Source organism: Asterias rubens, chromosome 15, assembly GCF_902459465.1.
Source record: "Asterias rubens chromosome 15, eAstRub1.3, whole genome shotgun sequence".
Taxonomy (NCBI): domain Eukaryota; kingdom Metazoa; phylum Echinodermata; class Asteroidea; order Forcipulatida; family Asteriidae; genus Asterias; species Asterias rubens.
The window spans coordinates 4,293,175-4,310,180 of NC_047076.1; the positions used below are offsets into that span (position 1 = coordinate 4,293,175).

The window sequence follows — 17,006 nt, forward strand, 5'->3', positions numbered from 1 at the left end:
TGGCAGCAAGATGGCGGGGCTCTTCACCTTCTTCTACCAGATTGCCAAACAAGAATTAAAAAACTCTGCCATCATGTGTACAATGTTTTGATAGAGCAACAGAAACTTAATAAACCATTTATTTACCTATGGGAGGAGTCTCTGTTTTATTAAAACAGAGACAAATGCAGGTTAGGTCACTTCAATTGCAACAAAAGATTAACCAAGAGCACCGAGGAAGCAAAACTTGGGTGCCATTATAGAACTTCAACCATTTCAACTAATCTTGCTTTCGCTTCGGACCCCCCCCCCCCCCCCCCCCAAACACTACTCGTCAGTACAAGGAACTTGACCCCCACCCCCTTCTTACACTTATAACTACAGAAAAATTAGTTCAGTTCACGTGTCTGCTCTTTTATATTAAGAAATCAGTAAAGAAATCAGTAAAGATATAGCAATCTTAAGGAAAATATAAAACGAAACGAGTTGATGATTGTATTAGCCTATCAATCGCTGTGACAAACTCTGACTTTTTTATCAAATGTTTTCATGACTAGGCCAGCTTACTTTATTGCAATGTCGTCAGTGAGTGCTTCAAGGAGTACAGAAATTTCAAATTCAGGTGTCATAACCGACTTAGGACAGCTCCATTTTTGACTCTGACCAGGAAAGCATGTTTTAAATAGAATGCCAAACAATGCGGGAAATCTGGTTAACCGCCTAAATTTGCTTGACAAAGACACAATAGCCGTTTTGCCTCTGAAAGGGTACAATCCTTCGAATATACAATTAAAACCCGAGAGCGAGTGGCGTTTTAATAGTCAGCATTGGAGACCAGCCAGGGACAAGGATTGGCCACGTCAGCCAGGGTCAAGAATTGGCCAAAGTCAGCCAGGGTCAAGAATCAGCCAGGTCAGCCAATGACAAGGATCTGTCACGTCAGCCAGGGTCAAGGATTGGCCAAATCTGCCAGGGTAAAGAATTGGCCACGTCATGCAGGGACAAGGATTGGCCACGTTAGCCAGGGACAAGAATTTGCCATGTCAGCCAGGGTCAAGAATTGGCCATGTCAGCCAGGGTCAAGAATTGGTCAAAGTCAGCCATGGATTGCCCGATGACAACTCCCTTTTGGACTCTGACCAGGAGAGCATGCTGTACGATACGACCACCTGTTATGACATGGACTGGGGATGGGAGAACGAAGGACTAATCTCAAAGTAATACCAACTACTAAGAATTAAAGAACTTGACAAACAATGTCAAGCCTTTAATTATGATTACAATGTCAAATTTACAAATATGAAAAGAAAACAGATCTTCTAGAAAATATTTGTCACTGTATCAACTTCTTGTTCTATATGCAATGCTACAGCCATTCCATGGTAACACAGATCAAACCGCACTGGTAACCAACAAATTTAATCAGCCAATCTGAGCACGCTTCATTCGTGTCAAACAAATAAAAAATGTTGTCCAAAACACAAACCAATGCCATTCAACGATAAGGAGAAGAATTTGGAAGGCATCATCGTCAGGCTAATCCGAGCAATCAAGAATTGTAAGTACAAACTTCCTGCATGGACTGATGCAGCACGGAGGAGGACTACTCTAAGTATTACCAACTAGTAAGAAGTCAAGAAAAACTTGACAAATACTTTCAAGCCTCTACTTCTGATTATAGGAATGTGTACAATATTTGTTGACAAAGAGCGTAGATCTTCCCAGAAATATTTCATTTTATAGCTTCATCGATAAAATCCATCACTTTTTCATTAACAAATATGCACGAAACACCTGAAAAGTGCATGCAATGTGGGTATTTTTCCCGAAATGGAGGTATTTTACATCTTTTAAATTTCCAAATATATAAGATAAAATATTCTACGTGCACAGAGGCTGCATGCATTATTTTGCCAGACTTATTCAGGGCAACAAAAACTAAATAAACCATTTGTTTACTGAGCATCAATTGGCTCGTGTTTTTCCACGATGGCGCAGTAGATGACAGAGAGACAGAAATGATGGCAGCAAGATGGCGGGGCTCTTCACCTTCTTCTACCAGATTGCCAAACAAGAATTAAAAAACTGTGCCATCATGTTTACAATGTTTTGATAGAGCAACAGAAACTTAATAAACCATTTATTTACCTATTGGAGGACTCTATGTTTTATTAAAACAGAGACAAATGCAGGTTAGGTCACTTCAATTGCAACAAAAGATTAACCAAGAGCACAGAGGAAGCAAAACTTGGGTGCCATTATAGAACTTCAACCATTTCAACTAATCTTGCTTTCGCTTCGGACCCCCCCCCCAAACACTACTCGTCAGTACAAGGAACTTGACCCCCACCCCCTTCTTACACTTATAACTACAGAAAAATTAGTTCAGTTCACATGTTTGCTCTTTTATATTAAGAAATCAGTAAAGAAATCAGTAAAGATATAGCAATCTTAAGGAAAATATAAAACGAAACGAGTTGATGATTGTATTAGCCTATCAATCCCTGTGACAAACTCTGACTTTTTTATCAAATGTTTTCATGACTAGGCCAGCTTACTTTATTGCAATGTCGTCGGTGAGTGCTTCAAGGAGTACAGAAATTTCAAATTCAGGTGTCATAACCGACTTAGGACAGCTCCATTTTTGACTCTGACCAGGAAAGCATGTTTAAAATAGAATGCCAAACAATGCGGGAAATCTGGTAAACCGCCTAAATTTTCTTGACAAAGACACAATAGCCGTTTTGCCTCTGAAAGGGTACAATCCTTCGAATATACAATTAAAACCTGAGAGCGAGTGGCGTTTTAATAGTCAGCATTGGAGACCAGCCAGGGACAAGGATTGGCCACGTCAGCCAGGGTCAAGAATTGGCCAAAGTCAGCCAGGGTCAAGAATCAGCCAGGTCAGCCAATGACAAGGATCTGTCACGTCAGCCAGGGTCAAGGATCGGCCACATCTGCCAGGGTAAAGAATTGGCCACGTCATGCAGGGACAAGGATTGGCCACGTTAGCCAGGGACAAAAATTGGCCGAAGTCAGCCAGGGTCAAGAATCAGCCAGGTCAGCCAGGGACAAGGATCTGTCACGTCAGCCAGGGTCAAGGATCGGCCACATCTGCCAGGGTAAAGAATTGGCCACGTCATGCAGGGACAAGGATTGGCCACGTTAGCCAGGGACAAGAGTTTGCCATGTCAGCCAGGGTCAAGAATTGGCCATGTCAGCCAGGGACAAGAATTGGTCAAAGTCAGCCATGGATTGCCCGATGACAACTCCCTTTTGGACTCTGACCAGGAGAGCATGCTGTACGATACGACCACCTGTTACGACATGGACTGGGGATGGGAGAACGAAGGACTAATCTCAAAGTAATACCAACTACTAAGAATTAAAGAACTTGACAAACAATGTCAAGCCTTTAATTATGATTACAATGTCAAATTTACAAATATGAAAAGAAAACAGATCTTCTAGAAAATATTTGTCACTGTATCAACTTCTTGTTCTATATGCAATGCTACAGCCATTCCATGGTAACACAGATCAAACCGCACTGGTAACCAACAAATTTAATCAGCCAATCTGAGCACGCTTCATTCGTGTCAAACAAATAAAAAATGTTGTCCAAAACACAAACCAATGCCATTCAAAGATAAGGAGAAGAATTTGGAAGGCATCATCGTCAGGCTAATCCGAGCAACCAAGAATTGTAAGTACAAACTTCCTGCATGGACTGATGCAGCACGGAGGAGGACTACTCTAAGTATTACCAACTAGTAAGAAGTCAAGAAAAACTTGGCAAATACTTTCAAGCCTCTACTTCTGATTATAGGAATGTGTACAATATTTGTTGACAAAAAGCGTAGATCTTCCCAGAAATATTTCATTTTATAGCTTCATCGATAAAATCCATCACTTTTTCATTAACAAATATGCACGAAACACCTGAAAAGTGCATGCAATGTGGGTATTTTTCCCAAAGTGGAGGTATTTTACATCTTTTAAATTTCCAAATATATAAGATAAAATATTCTACGTGCACAGAGGCTGCATGCATTATTTTGCCAGACTTATTCAGGGCAACAAAAACTAAATAAACCAGTTGTTTACTGAGCATCAATCGGCTCGTGTTTTTCCACGATGGCGCAGTAGATGACAGAGAGACAGAAATGATGGCAGCAAGATGGCGGGGCTCTTCACCTTCTTCTACCAGATTGCCAAACAAGAATTAAAAAACTGTGCCATCATGTGTACAATGTTTTGCCAGGGCAACAGAAACTTAATAAACCATTTATTTACTTATGTTTTATTAAAACAGAGACAAATGCAGGTAGGACAATGTGAAGAATTGGACGGACCTGTCCGTGTTGAGCCGATTGAGGGCGGATAAAAGAAGAGATAATCTGAGGCGCCATTATTAAAGACGGACCACTCAGAGAAGGTATACGAGGTCACGGAGATTAAAGCGAAACCCCTGGTGAGGGAGGAGCCCGGACAAGACATCGCCAAGCCCCGCGAGGCACGGAGATTTGTCAAGAGCAACGAAGATCCACCTGCTGATGAAGTGAATCAGGAGGCCGAGCTGGTTAAGAAGCCTTTCCTCCAACAGCTGCGCTAGAAAATGCCACTGGCTGTGTCGCCACTCCACCCATCTCCTTAGATGAGGAGGAATGGGATGACGATGCCCTCAGCATCGTTTCATCGCTGCCTTGCCTAGATAGAGGAGTTAAGGGAGACGAAGAGCAGATGGAGGTCCAAGTAGAAGCCACGAAAGAGGAGCCACAACCTCCTTCTTCTTCGTCCGTCAAGGCCCCGGAAGCGTCTTGGCCACGCTCTGCGTCCCCCAAGGCATCGGTGACTTCGCAGCCCCGCTTTTCTCCAGTGAGAGCCCCGGTAACGGCAGTGCGCCCCATCGCCCCAAAGACCACCCCGCCATCCGGCCCATCAGGGAATAGTGGCCCCGACCAACAGTACATCCGCATCCGGCGTCTTCGCCCCCAGTGCCCAGAGGTGGCCACCATCGTGGAACATAGTAAGACCCTAACGTATGTAAGAGGAGTGATGATTCATGAAGAGACCAGGCAGCGTACGTACTATCAGGACGTGCTGGTAGACTGCATGACAGCTCTGGAAACCATGAAAGTGCAACAGCAGAACAACGTGGGACCACGCAAGCCGCAGTCGCCACCTAGGAACCTTTGAAGGATGTTCTCCACCGTCTTTGCGTTCGCGTAACTAATCAGTTTATTAATCAGTGTGTGAATATTTAATTGCCAAAGAAATTCTTCCTGAAATTTATAGTTTTGATAACAGTTCTTTAAAGTATAGTTTTGATAAGGGTTCTTTAAAGTAAAGTTTTGATAAAAGAGGAGGCTGTTTTACTTTTCTTTAAGCATTTAAAGAGTAAGTATTATTTTCGTACCTGTATTAAAGAAAAAAGGTTGGATTATTTTTGTGTACTCTGTTGCTTTTAATAAAATATATATCGGCTTATCTGGATGGGGTCATTCCAGGCCTGTCAGAACGCTTTGTGGCGCAACAGAGGTAGAACGCCCCTGTGCGAGGAATGGAACGATCCCAAAAGCAGTGACTCCGCATAGTGCAACAGAGGTAGAACGCCCCTGTGCGAGGAATGGAACAATCCCAAAAGCAGTGACTCCGCATAGCGCGTGCTATTGGTTAGCGCAATCACGTGTGCACGTGGCCAAATGCTATAAAAGCGGCGACGGGCAGAGTGATGAGGGGCTGGACTGATAATCAAGTAATACTGATTGTTCTTGCCACACTCTGACTGCACTGTGTGATATTATACGCGTCCCGTCTACTAGGTAAGTGGACTGAGGGGCTGCTGCGTGTTTGGGAATCGGTTGACTATAGTCGGCTGCAACTCCAACAAATCACACAGGTTTCAACAATTGCACAAATCTTGCAACTAAATGCTACTACCAGAACACTGCTTTCAGAAATTCACATGTTAGTACGCTTATATTTCACAGTTTTCATGTCCAATGCTACGTCTGAACAAAGTTTCTCTGCGCTACATCCTCTAAAAACATACCTACACTGTAAGATCCACAATATTACAGAAAATACTCAACTATGTTGCTTTCAACTGGCAGCAACCATAGATTTAAACACGGCTTGCAAGGCATTTTTACAAGTCAATGACAAGAGGAGGGCATTTGTTGATCCATGGAAGACTCAGCACGATTGAACAGACTAGTAGTTCCCAAGGCATTGACAGAGGTGAAAGTTGACAATTTGCCAATTATGAAGTATTTTGTTAAAGATGCACTACCCTTGTTTGGGCCAATTTTACCAAATAAATTAATTTTAAGAGTAAAGTTGTGGGGTTGTTATTAGGTTAAAATTTATTTTAATATCAATAAACATTTGTATTTAAAGAAAATTATCAACTACTTTTTTTCTCGCCAGGCAGACATAAACAAGGTTGAGTTCAGATAGAAGTCTGAAGTTTCTCACCCCAGTATATTCAACAAAAACATGTGCTGCAATCTTTCACAGGTTGAGTATTCTGAAACTTTCACAGGTTGAGTATTTACACAAGAAATGTATTAAAGGAAACAAAATGGAAAGTACTGAACATAGCAATAATTTGAACTGATTTTTTTATAACTGTCAATGATGATAAGCTTTAACAGTGCTAAGCTTAAACATCGCTAAATCTAAGCAGATTTTCTGTCATATCTATGAACCATGTAATTTGAATGTAAATATGTTGATGTTTGTGTTTAGTGTCTTACAAAAAGTACACAAACCCTTTAAGCTCACTTCGGTTCTGAGAACACTTAAAACAATTGCAACAGCCATTCAGTCTATCGCAATTCTGATTATGTAAGAAAAAGCAATGAAGGTCTGGAATTGGAGTTTCAAAAAAATATCCCCGATAAAGTTTGAATTTATTTGTTGCTTCCAGCCCCTTCCACCCTTATTTGTCCTAGCTAGCTAGAAATTCCCAAGCTCCTGCTTAAAACAATACATCGAGTTAAGCAACACCCGTCTGATGACTTTTCTCAACTTGACACCTTGCGATATAAACCACCCACAAACACACACAACCCCCAAAAATCCTCTGTTTAACTGTTCGGGAAAATCTGCGCATGTTTATAATCATCGCTGGCATTTAATTGTAGCACTGTTCATCTCAAAATCATTTGATGTTAGAGTTAGTAACATAACTGACTGCATAAATACCCATCCAAAGTGAGTTTTCAGCTTGCTAAGGTCTCTATCCACATTGTTGTGTTAGTCACTGTCTGAATCCGACTCACTCAGCTGTAGATCTCGACCTAACCAAACAGACAACAAAACATAGTTAATGCATGTATGCTTCGTTTTTGAAAGGGCATGTGCGCCAAGGCATTTTCCTTTTGGTAAATGACACCCTATAAGGAAATTGTTAATTTCTACTTGAGCATTTCAAGGGCCGAGGCAATGATCAGGGGGCATGGAGGTAATCGCCTCTGTTGCCTCAAAGAAGTATAAAGCCTGCTGTTTTATACAAAATATCACCTTCAACTGTTGGCATCCCTTAGACTCCCAAACCCTCTGCAATTTTGATTGAAGTGACATAGGAGGTGAGGGCAATCGTGTTGGCTCAGTGTTTTCTGTCTCTGCCTCTCACCTAGGTGTTTTAACTAGCATTTGGCCGGCCTGTCCAATATGGATAATGATTGGAAGCTTATTGGACAACTATTTCATCTTTTCCCGCCCATTTACTGGCTTGCCACTGAAAATTTTAGCCCTGAAAAACAAGATCATGTACTTACTGAGTTGACTGCGGATATACTGTGCATTGTCCTGATGAACAGAGAGAAGCTTTGACATGGGTGGACTCCTGGACTTTCCTGTGGGAAAAAAACATCAACAACAAAACTAATAATTTTGTTACGGTCTCGGTGTTAATGACGGTTGCCTATCAGAACAATTTCAAAGGCCAGTCATGATATGTAAAAAGAACGCTACAACGGCACATAAAATAAATACACTAACTCATTTATATTGTGCAAAATGTCAAAATCAATACAAAAATGTTGAATCTCCTAGTAGATAGTTTGCAAGTAGATAACGACTTAAGTCTCTACGGTTTGTCAACAAATGTAACCCCATGCTTTGTTCCCAACGCCCATATTCAACAAGGTGGATTAAGGCAGGTAAAAAACCTTGTCCTGGCGGCAACACTTGATATTCATCGGGGGTTCATCTAAAAAAACTTTGAAAACAAAGTTGCTTTTTCTACAACGAATTAGACTCAGTCTCAATAGAGCACACTTTTTATTGAGTACTGAGTAGCTTTTATGAGACTGTCGTCCATTTCACAAAACTCTTCCAAACTTAAGACTAATCTTAGGACATAGGACGAGTCCCAACCCTGCACTGTAGCATGCAGACCTTAAGATTAATCTTAAGTACTTGAGATAAGACGAGTCCTAACTCTTTGTGAAATCGACCCCTGATCTCGTACTCACCATGGTGGGAGTGAGTAGAAGTGAGCGTTCCATTCTTCATCATCTGACTACTCATTTCTTGACCATCTTCGTCATCGCTGGAGCTACTCCCAGTCCCACTACTCTTCTGACTAGGAGCGTTATCCTCACTCTCACTATCGGTGAAGTAGCTACCAGACGAGTCTGTGTCCTCATGGTTGGATGAAACATGATGGGATGGTGGGGTGTGAGGGGAAGGGGCTAGGGGTGAGGGCTGCAGGGGGGAGATCTCACCTCCTGTGGGAATAATAATGTCAACAGAATTTATTTCATACTGAGTCAGGGTAAAGATACAGACATGTCGATAGTCACAGGTAATTAGTTGAACAATAAATTGGATTATTGAAACTTAGTAACGCTCTGTCAACTAACCGCAGCCATGATGTAAAACTATCAGGCCTAAACAAGTCGCAGAAAGACTCTCACGCAGCCATGGTAATCTTACAGGGCCTCTAAAATTCCAATGGGAAAAGCTCTACGCTGTAAACTGCTATGCAAACGTTGCGGAATAAAGTCCAGGTGGGAACGCACGATAGAATTACACCAAAGCCAGTCACGGTAACTATCCACGTGCAGTGGAAGAAAAAATCCAACGGGAACACGGCTTAAGAAGGAGACAATTTTGACGGAATACCTTGCTCTGTGTCCGGAGTTGTGAGTGCCGAACTCATGGTGGATAGTTCACCCTTCTTGCCTTTGGAGCTTGTCGATCCCAAGAAGTTAGGTGAGTTCCTGAGGTTACTTGGATCTAGGCTAGATAATGGCCGGCTGGAGAGCTGGGCTTTACTGGTGCCTTCTTCCCTGTGTACGATAATGATATAGACTCTTCTATCATGGCTATAGACCCCTTGCATGTGATGTCAAATGATAAAAAGGAGGCAAATGATTGGACGATAGCTGTTCTTTGTGTTTGTAAAACCGTGCGTGTGACCTCAGCGTCCCTGTAACGTTTAGCGTTATGCAAGGGGTCTGTAGCAAGGTCACACCCCAAGTTTTTACCAAATGCGGTTGGATAACTATGGAAAGCCATAATACAATTTAAAAACAGATAGCCATAGTTTGTAGACAATTTTTTTTTAAATGTGTTGAATTTGTTGGAAACAAATCAATAAATGATAAGAGATATTTCAGCTCATGAACATTTACAGAAAATGTTAAATTTTGTCACATTTTTTGTTTAACACGATTGATTGTTTTGCTAACATTCGGCTGGCCATGCCAACCGGCGCACTTTGTTTATTAAAGGCAGTGGACACTATTGGTAATTACTCAAAATAATTATTGGCATAAAACCTTACTTGGTGACAAGTAATAAGGAGAGGTTGATGGTATAAAGCATTGTGAGAAACGGCTCCCTCTGAAGTGCCAAAGCTTTAGAGAAAGAAGTAATTTTCTCACGAATTTTATTTCGAGACCTCAGATTTAGAACTTGAGGTCTTGAAATCAACCATCTAAACGCACACAACTTCATGTGACAAGGGTGTTTTTTTCTTTCATTATTATCTCGCAAGTTGGATGACCGATTGAGCTCAAATTTTTACAGGTTTATTATTTTATGTTGAGATACACCAGCTGTGAAGGCTAGTCTTTGACATTTACCAATAGTGTCCACTGCCTTTAACAATGGAAAGGTCTACAACAACTAGGAATGAGATTTGATGAAAGAGGACATTTCCGGTGAATGACTCAAGAAGTCTACAGATACTGTGCTGCGAGAAACACAAAACTACAGGTTTGGACACAAACACACTTTTTCTTTCTCCCTGAATTATCTGTCCTTGTTTTACTCGTAAGAAATTCTGCTGACCTCTGACACTTTTTCTTTCTCCTTAAATTATCTGTCCTTGTTTTACTTGTAAGAAATTCTGCTGACCTCTGACACTTTTTCTTTCTCCTTAAATTATCTGTCCTTGTTTTAATTGTAAGAAATTCTGCTGACCTCTGACACTTTTTCTTTCTCCCTAAATTATCTGTCCTTGTTTTACTTGTAAGAAATTCTGCTGACCTCTGACACTTTTTCTTCCTCCCTAAATTATCTGTCCTTGTTTTACTTGTAAGAAATTCTGCTGACCTCCGACACTTTTTCTTCCTCCCTAAATTATCTGTCCTTGTTTTACTTGTAAGAAATTCTGCTGACCTCCGACACTTTTTCTTTCTCCCTATATTATCTGTCCTTGTTTTACTTGTAAGAAATTCTGCTGACCTCTGACACGTTTTCTTTCTCCCTAAATTATCTGTCCTTGTTTTACTTGTAAGAAATTCTGCTGACCTTTGTTTCTTGACCTGCATATTACAGGTCAGTCGTTCCAATGTGAACTCCCCAGTCCTGTGGTCATATATCAGTACACAGTCCTTCTGTAGAGGCCTCTTAGAACCTTTGAACTTAGTATATGCAGTACCTTTACTCTGTAAGATAAACAAATCGGAAGCTACTAGTTAAGGGTCTGCAGCCGATTTCACGAAACGCTAGGATTAATCCTATCTCGAGTTAGGACGAGTAACCCCCCCCCCTAACTTAGGATGGGTTATATGCGTCCTACGTATTAGGATACGGAACTTTACTCGTCCTAAGTCCTAAGATTAATCCTAACTTAGGAAGGGTTTGGTGAAATCGATGGCTGGTTCTGTCCACAGATTTACATTAAACTCACACAGTTTGAAGATAATGATGGTAGAAAGCTTCCCTTAAAAATACATATTACTTGCTGAGGTGCTGTAGTGTTTGAGAACTGAGTGAAGAAATTCAATAAACCAATTTACGTCTCAGTGAGAAGAAATTTATTTTAGCATTATTCGCGACATTATTTTGCTAATTTCTCAAAAGTAGTATTATAAGAGAAGCTTTCTACTATCATTATCTTCAAACTGTGTAAGTTTAATGTAAATCTGTGTCCATTGTGCTTTGTGTCACAAAAGATACCCAAATCCTTTAATTACCAGAAAGTGTTGCTGATCCTATAATTATAATTTATAGCTACGAACAATGACAGAAATAAAGACAATTCTTGATTTGAGAGTAACTGTAATTATTTGTTACAACAACTGTGAGTGTAGACTGAACTGGGTGTGTGTGCACACACCATACACCAAGCAATGCAAGGTTATAAAACTGAAGGAATGTGCATGTGGTTAAGCTTGGGCGATATCACGATATTATCGAATATCGAGATATTAATTTGGAAATGATTTCGATATCCGATGGATTTGGTTTTAATCGAAATATCAATATATCGCGATATATCGCGATATATCGCAATAATCGCGATATATCGCGATATTGATTAAATATCGCGATGTATTTGCTAGCTGAGACATCTCGCACCCCATAGGTTTGGAGTAAAACCAGAAGAATAGGTCATTAGAACACTTATGCTATGACTCTCTTATGCTATGACTGTCTCTTCTACAACTTTCACTTGGAGTTTGAAGACTGATGATGTCAAATTTAATTAATTGCGATTATATCGAATATCGCGATATATTGTCGGCGATATATCGTGAATAAAATAAATCAATATCGCCCAAGCTTACATGTGGTGTACATGTGGAGTGAAAGTGGGACCTTGACATGATTGCAAACAGGAGACTTGGTAGAGGGTGTTTTAAAACAGTTGAAAAAATGCAGATGAAATGGTTTAATATAACAAAACTGGTACCCCAGTAAACTCCTTCTTAGACAAGAAACTACATGTAGCTAAGCAGAATAATTTGCTTTTAAAAACAGCTTCATGAAAATGGGATATGTTGTTTACAATCCTCTGCTTCATTGGTTAACTAACCAATTAAGCAACTAAGAAGATCTTATTCTGTCATCAGTCTTTCTTACCTCTACGTTCGGTAGCGTGATGTTGACCTCGTGACCTTCACCGACCTCTAGTAATGCTTCTTTTGTATGGTCTATCGATGCTGGTTTAAAATCATCTGAATTAGAATTAGAGTTCGAATGGTTGATTAATAGTCTATGTCGAGTAATTTAGGCCTTCTTTAATACTCACAAGTCGTGACTGCTGTTTGCTTAGTCGAGTCATGACTACCGTTTTCCAAACACTGGGTTAATCATGCCGCCATGACTACTAACATTGTCGCAACTTCCTGCTTGGTAAACAAATTGTGTCTTTGCTCAAGACGACAACATAATTTGCTTACATAATTTGCTTACAAAACACAATCAGACATCAGTGACACAATCCTTCAACCCTTTCAGCATTAACTGTACTATACTGCGCCTTTGGCAAACAATATGTCGCAATGCATCTTGGGTAGGCCTAGGTCTTGGGAAATAAAAACTACAGAGTATACTAACAGTCCTTACACACATCAGTGTATATGGGTAAACCAAAATGAATATTCTTCATCCCGATGTAAACTTAACATCTATTAAATTAAAAACTAGTCGCGACGTAATTGTCAAAGTCGCAACTAATCGAAGCACGACTAGTCGAGGTGTAAATTTCACTAGTCGCCCAGGCTTAAATAGCTCAACCTCAACCACCCACCCTAGGGCCACTGATTTTCCGCGATCGCGGAAAACGGACGGAATTCGCGGAATCCGCCCTTTGAAACGGAAAACGGGATTTCAGAAAATTTGATTTTTTTTTTTTTTTTTTTTTTCTTGACGCCAAAACTATTGAAATTGCATTGTTTATTAAGATTCTTTTTGTTAAACTAAAAAGGCATCAGAAATCAGACCATTAAAAAGTACGAGATCGTAACCGTGGATCATTCTGTTCTACTTCACACCATCCTCAATGTTCACACACATGATGTACACACGTTGTTAACATGGTTAAGCGAAGGGCATTATTCGCGGCACGTTTTAAACATTTTTTGTTCACCCAAATTGCATTTTCTCCCTCTCTTTTACCAACAATAATACACAAACTAGCTTACCTATGATCTATAAGAACACATACAATGTTTTTTCATCTCGGAAAGGTCTAAAATAAAACCGTAAACTGTCAACATTCTGTCGCCAAAGCGAAAACAAAATGGCTGACATTTTGTTTGTGGATGGAGAATGGTCACGTCCATAGACTTGTTCCCAAGTCTTTGATCATGCTGAAACAGCGCCCTCTTGTGGATACACTCCTGTCATTAGCCTACAATGTGGCTGATGCAGAGAATCAACTGCAGTTTTAGACTTGGAATCAAGTCTATCACATCATGTGCATTGATACTGCAGTCACAGTGCAACCTTTTTAGAACAGCAGTATACAAAATAATCCACAATTATAAAAAAAAGTATTTTTTTTAAATTTGTCAGTTCAAATGAACATTTTACGAAGTCAACAGTGCAACTTATCTCAAATTGATTTTTATAAGTGTGTCCCTGGGTATTAAACAACCTTTTATCTAATTAAAAAAACATGAAACGGAATTTTTTGTGCCTGAAACGGAATTCATGTTTTTGCCAAACGGAATTTGCACTTTTCTGAAACGGAAAATCAGTGGCCCTACCACCCTCCCTCCCAACACATCGTGTAAATCGTTAGCTTGTCAGATTTGTGAAGAGATGTGGAATGTGGGGGGAGGGGGTGAGCTTTAGTCAGCGGTTTGTCAGATCTGAGACGGATCATTGTACCAGCTCATTAGTTACTCTTTGCCCACATCCCCAACTAAAACATCACCATGTAATACTTACATCGTACTGTGTGAAAAGCCCTGTGTCTGTCCCTGTCAAAACTTCTCCCAAGTTTCAGCTGGTGGGACTCTGTTCCAAACAGCGCTGTGGGACTGCTGCTGGTTTTGTCCATCGTACACAATATCCGTCTACCAAACAGTTTAGTTAGAATTGCTCAACCACTGTCAACCGTCTACTTGTGTATGTACAGTGCTTTTTTTGTGCTAGCTGTCCATTGGTTAGAACAGTTTATGATTTATACTTAGTTTATGTGTGCAAATCACAAATCATGTTGTTTTACTGTGCAATGATTCCAGATGAAACATTCCTTGTATAAAACACGCTGTTGTAACTTGTGGGTGTACATGTTGCTAGCAAACTTTCATCAGTTGTGAACCGTAGAAATTGCTATGTAGTGACCCTTCCACTTTCTATAGTTAAAAACAAAACGAAACAAGCAACAATTACAAAACATAAAGAAAACTAAATAATAATCAAATTCACAAAATATTCGTAACAGACAGGGTCAGCCAGCGACCTCCTCCTCATGCACAATTTAGCATTTTATTGGGTCAGAGCACGCAAATCAGGCCGATGCGTTAATTGTGACAATATCAGCTTGTCAGTACGACTATGATTGGCGCCAGGTCAACATTTTTTTTTAAGGTAAGCCACACAATACAATTTTGATAACCAGAATAAGGTAACCAGCCAAACTACCATGTCACATAGACCCAGTAACTGGGGCGCTAAATTCCTTTTTCGAAATTTTGACATTTTCTGTCATACTAGCGCCCCAGCCAAAACTGCACGTTTTCTGTGGTAAGGGCAACATTTCATAAAAATATCATATACATGTCACACCCGAAATGCCCCAAAATGACGGAGAAACCAAACGAATTACCTTCAAAACTGCCAACTGGCCTCTCCATATTATGTTTAAGATAACACCAGGCGTGAAATTGTACTGAAATTTTTCCGGCTAAAAAATGAGGATTTTTGAGACATTCTCGGTTTCCGTTGATCATGTCCACCCAGCGTCTAGTTCTTATCTTATTTCTGCTTGGAACGAGAGAACAGATGCCTTGTGGGTCCAGCTGTTTATACAATCTGGTTTCGAGGGTTTCGGGGAGTGAGGTCTGGCGCCGGGCGCACACACATTGTCACAATGCATAATGTGCAGGGCTGGCTGCTGCATGCGGGCTGGCTAATGTTTATGGGGCATGGTCCGCGGTGTAGCCAAAAAGACAATACATGTACCCTAAACAAGTCAACAGCTAAAATGACAACTTTCCACCCGATCATCTCGATTCTCGCCCCCCTAACCAGCTCGCACCCAACCCAGCTCGCCCCATGACAATGTTGCACTCTATCAAACAAAGTTTGCCGGGCGAGCTGGCTGAGGCGAGATGACCAGCATCCATGTATGTACAGTGTACATGTACATGTACATAGTTGAATTGATTCTTTGAAACTCAACAACAGTCTGCTGTGATTCTTACTAAATTCTGGTAAAAAATATACACAAATACTTTCTGCAATAATAACAACATTTACTTAATATCACAATATGTTACAGAAACACGGGTAAAACATTAGTTTAATTTAGGAAAAGTCATGAAAATACACACCGTATGGTTGTCACCAAAGTACAGCCTTCGACCATTCGAACCCGCGTCGTTTCTGCTAGTAGCTAGTGTGTTTTGGGTGGGGGTGTTAAAATGAAGGCACGGCACATACGTGTACGGACGGACGGACGTATGTCGTGTGCACACACTGAATGCATGTACGCCAGCCACTAGCACTGCGCAAAATACGCATACGTTCGTCGTATGTGTAAGACGATCAAGCAAAATCTTGAAAGTCCGCCCTCTTGTGTTAATTCATCAAAATGAGGGAGGGGCCTACACTGGCCCCCCCTGTCTTCGTTATTGTCTGACTAGGAGAGGTACGTAAGGAGGACCAAAGTGGACAACGCAATTTTGATAGTAGAAAATGAGAGTTTAATTTCAAGTAAAACTATTTTTTCAAAATCTTCTATTTCTGCGAGCAGAAAATTTGAAGTTACTTTTTACAAATGACTGGCGGTCGAAAAGTAGACAACCCAAATTTCAAAATTTGTTCTTCCTAATAGAAATTAGGATTTTACATTTGCACCAAACCAAATTTCTACCAGCAGAAATTTGGAATTTACTTTTTGCCAGTGACTGGTGGTCGAAAAAGTAGACAACCCAAATTTCAAAATTTGTTCTAGAGCCAAGGGCGTTTTTTCCTCCATTATTCTCTCGCAACTTCGACGACTAATATTATTGAACTCAAATTCTACACATTCAATAATTTGTTTCCCAACTATACGTTCAATAATTTCCCCCAACTACACGTTCAATAATGGTATCCCCAACTACATATTCAATAATAGCCTTGCTCAAGGCAGTCGCATTATTCGCTCCGAAAAGACGCTGCTGTAAACCCACCCGTATACCCTGTGTGTGGTGAGTGCGATCACACCGCATGACCCACCCGTATACACACTGTCACATCGTACGACGTGCACACAAGTCATCCGCACTCGTACCACTAACCGCATGCGGAGGCCGTAAGGCCGACAGCCTTGTCGGGTCTGTAACTTCCGGGTTTAATGTGTTGTATTGAAAAATTTCCACAAGTGGAAAAAATGGGGGGGGGGGGGCTCTCGGATATGCTAGTATGCAGCCATGAATATGTATATCTTTCGTCAGACCTATCAGACAACACAGGATGTGAGGCAAATGAATTATTCATTTTGACGTCCAATCACGCACTTCCCTTATCACGACCTTGTGTGATGTAAACATGTCTCGTCTTTCGCGGGCATTATGGTAATGAGCTGATGACCGTGGGAACTCTTCGCTTATTATAGTAAT

General features: G+C 40.7%; 1 protein-coding gene across 1 annotated transcript; it reads right to left on the reverse strand.

Moving 5' to 3' along the window:
* Positions 1-305: 305 nt before the first annotated feature.
* LOC117299853 (ELL-associated factor 2-like) lies at positions 306-15,890 on the reverse strand. Its single transcript, XM_033783407.1, has 8 exons — positions 15,735-15,890; positions 14,125-14,534; positions 12,310-12,404; positions 10,753-10,889; positions 9,118-9,284; positions 8,466-8,720; positions 7,767-7,844; positions 306-7,286 (listed from the first exon to the last, which is right to left on the reverse strand). Exons 2-8 carry the CDS (start codon positions 14,234-14,236, stop codon positions 7,243-7,245), a joined length of 888 nt encoding a protein of 295 aa, XP_033639298.1. The 5' UTR covers positions 14,237-14,534; positions 15,735-15,890; the 3' UTR covers positions 306-7,242.
* Positions 15,891-17,006: the final 1,116 nt, after the last annotated feature.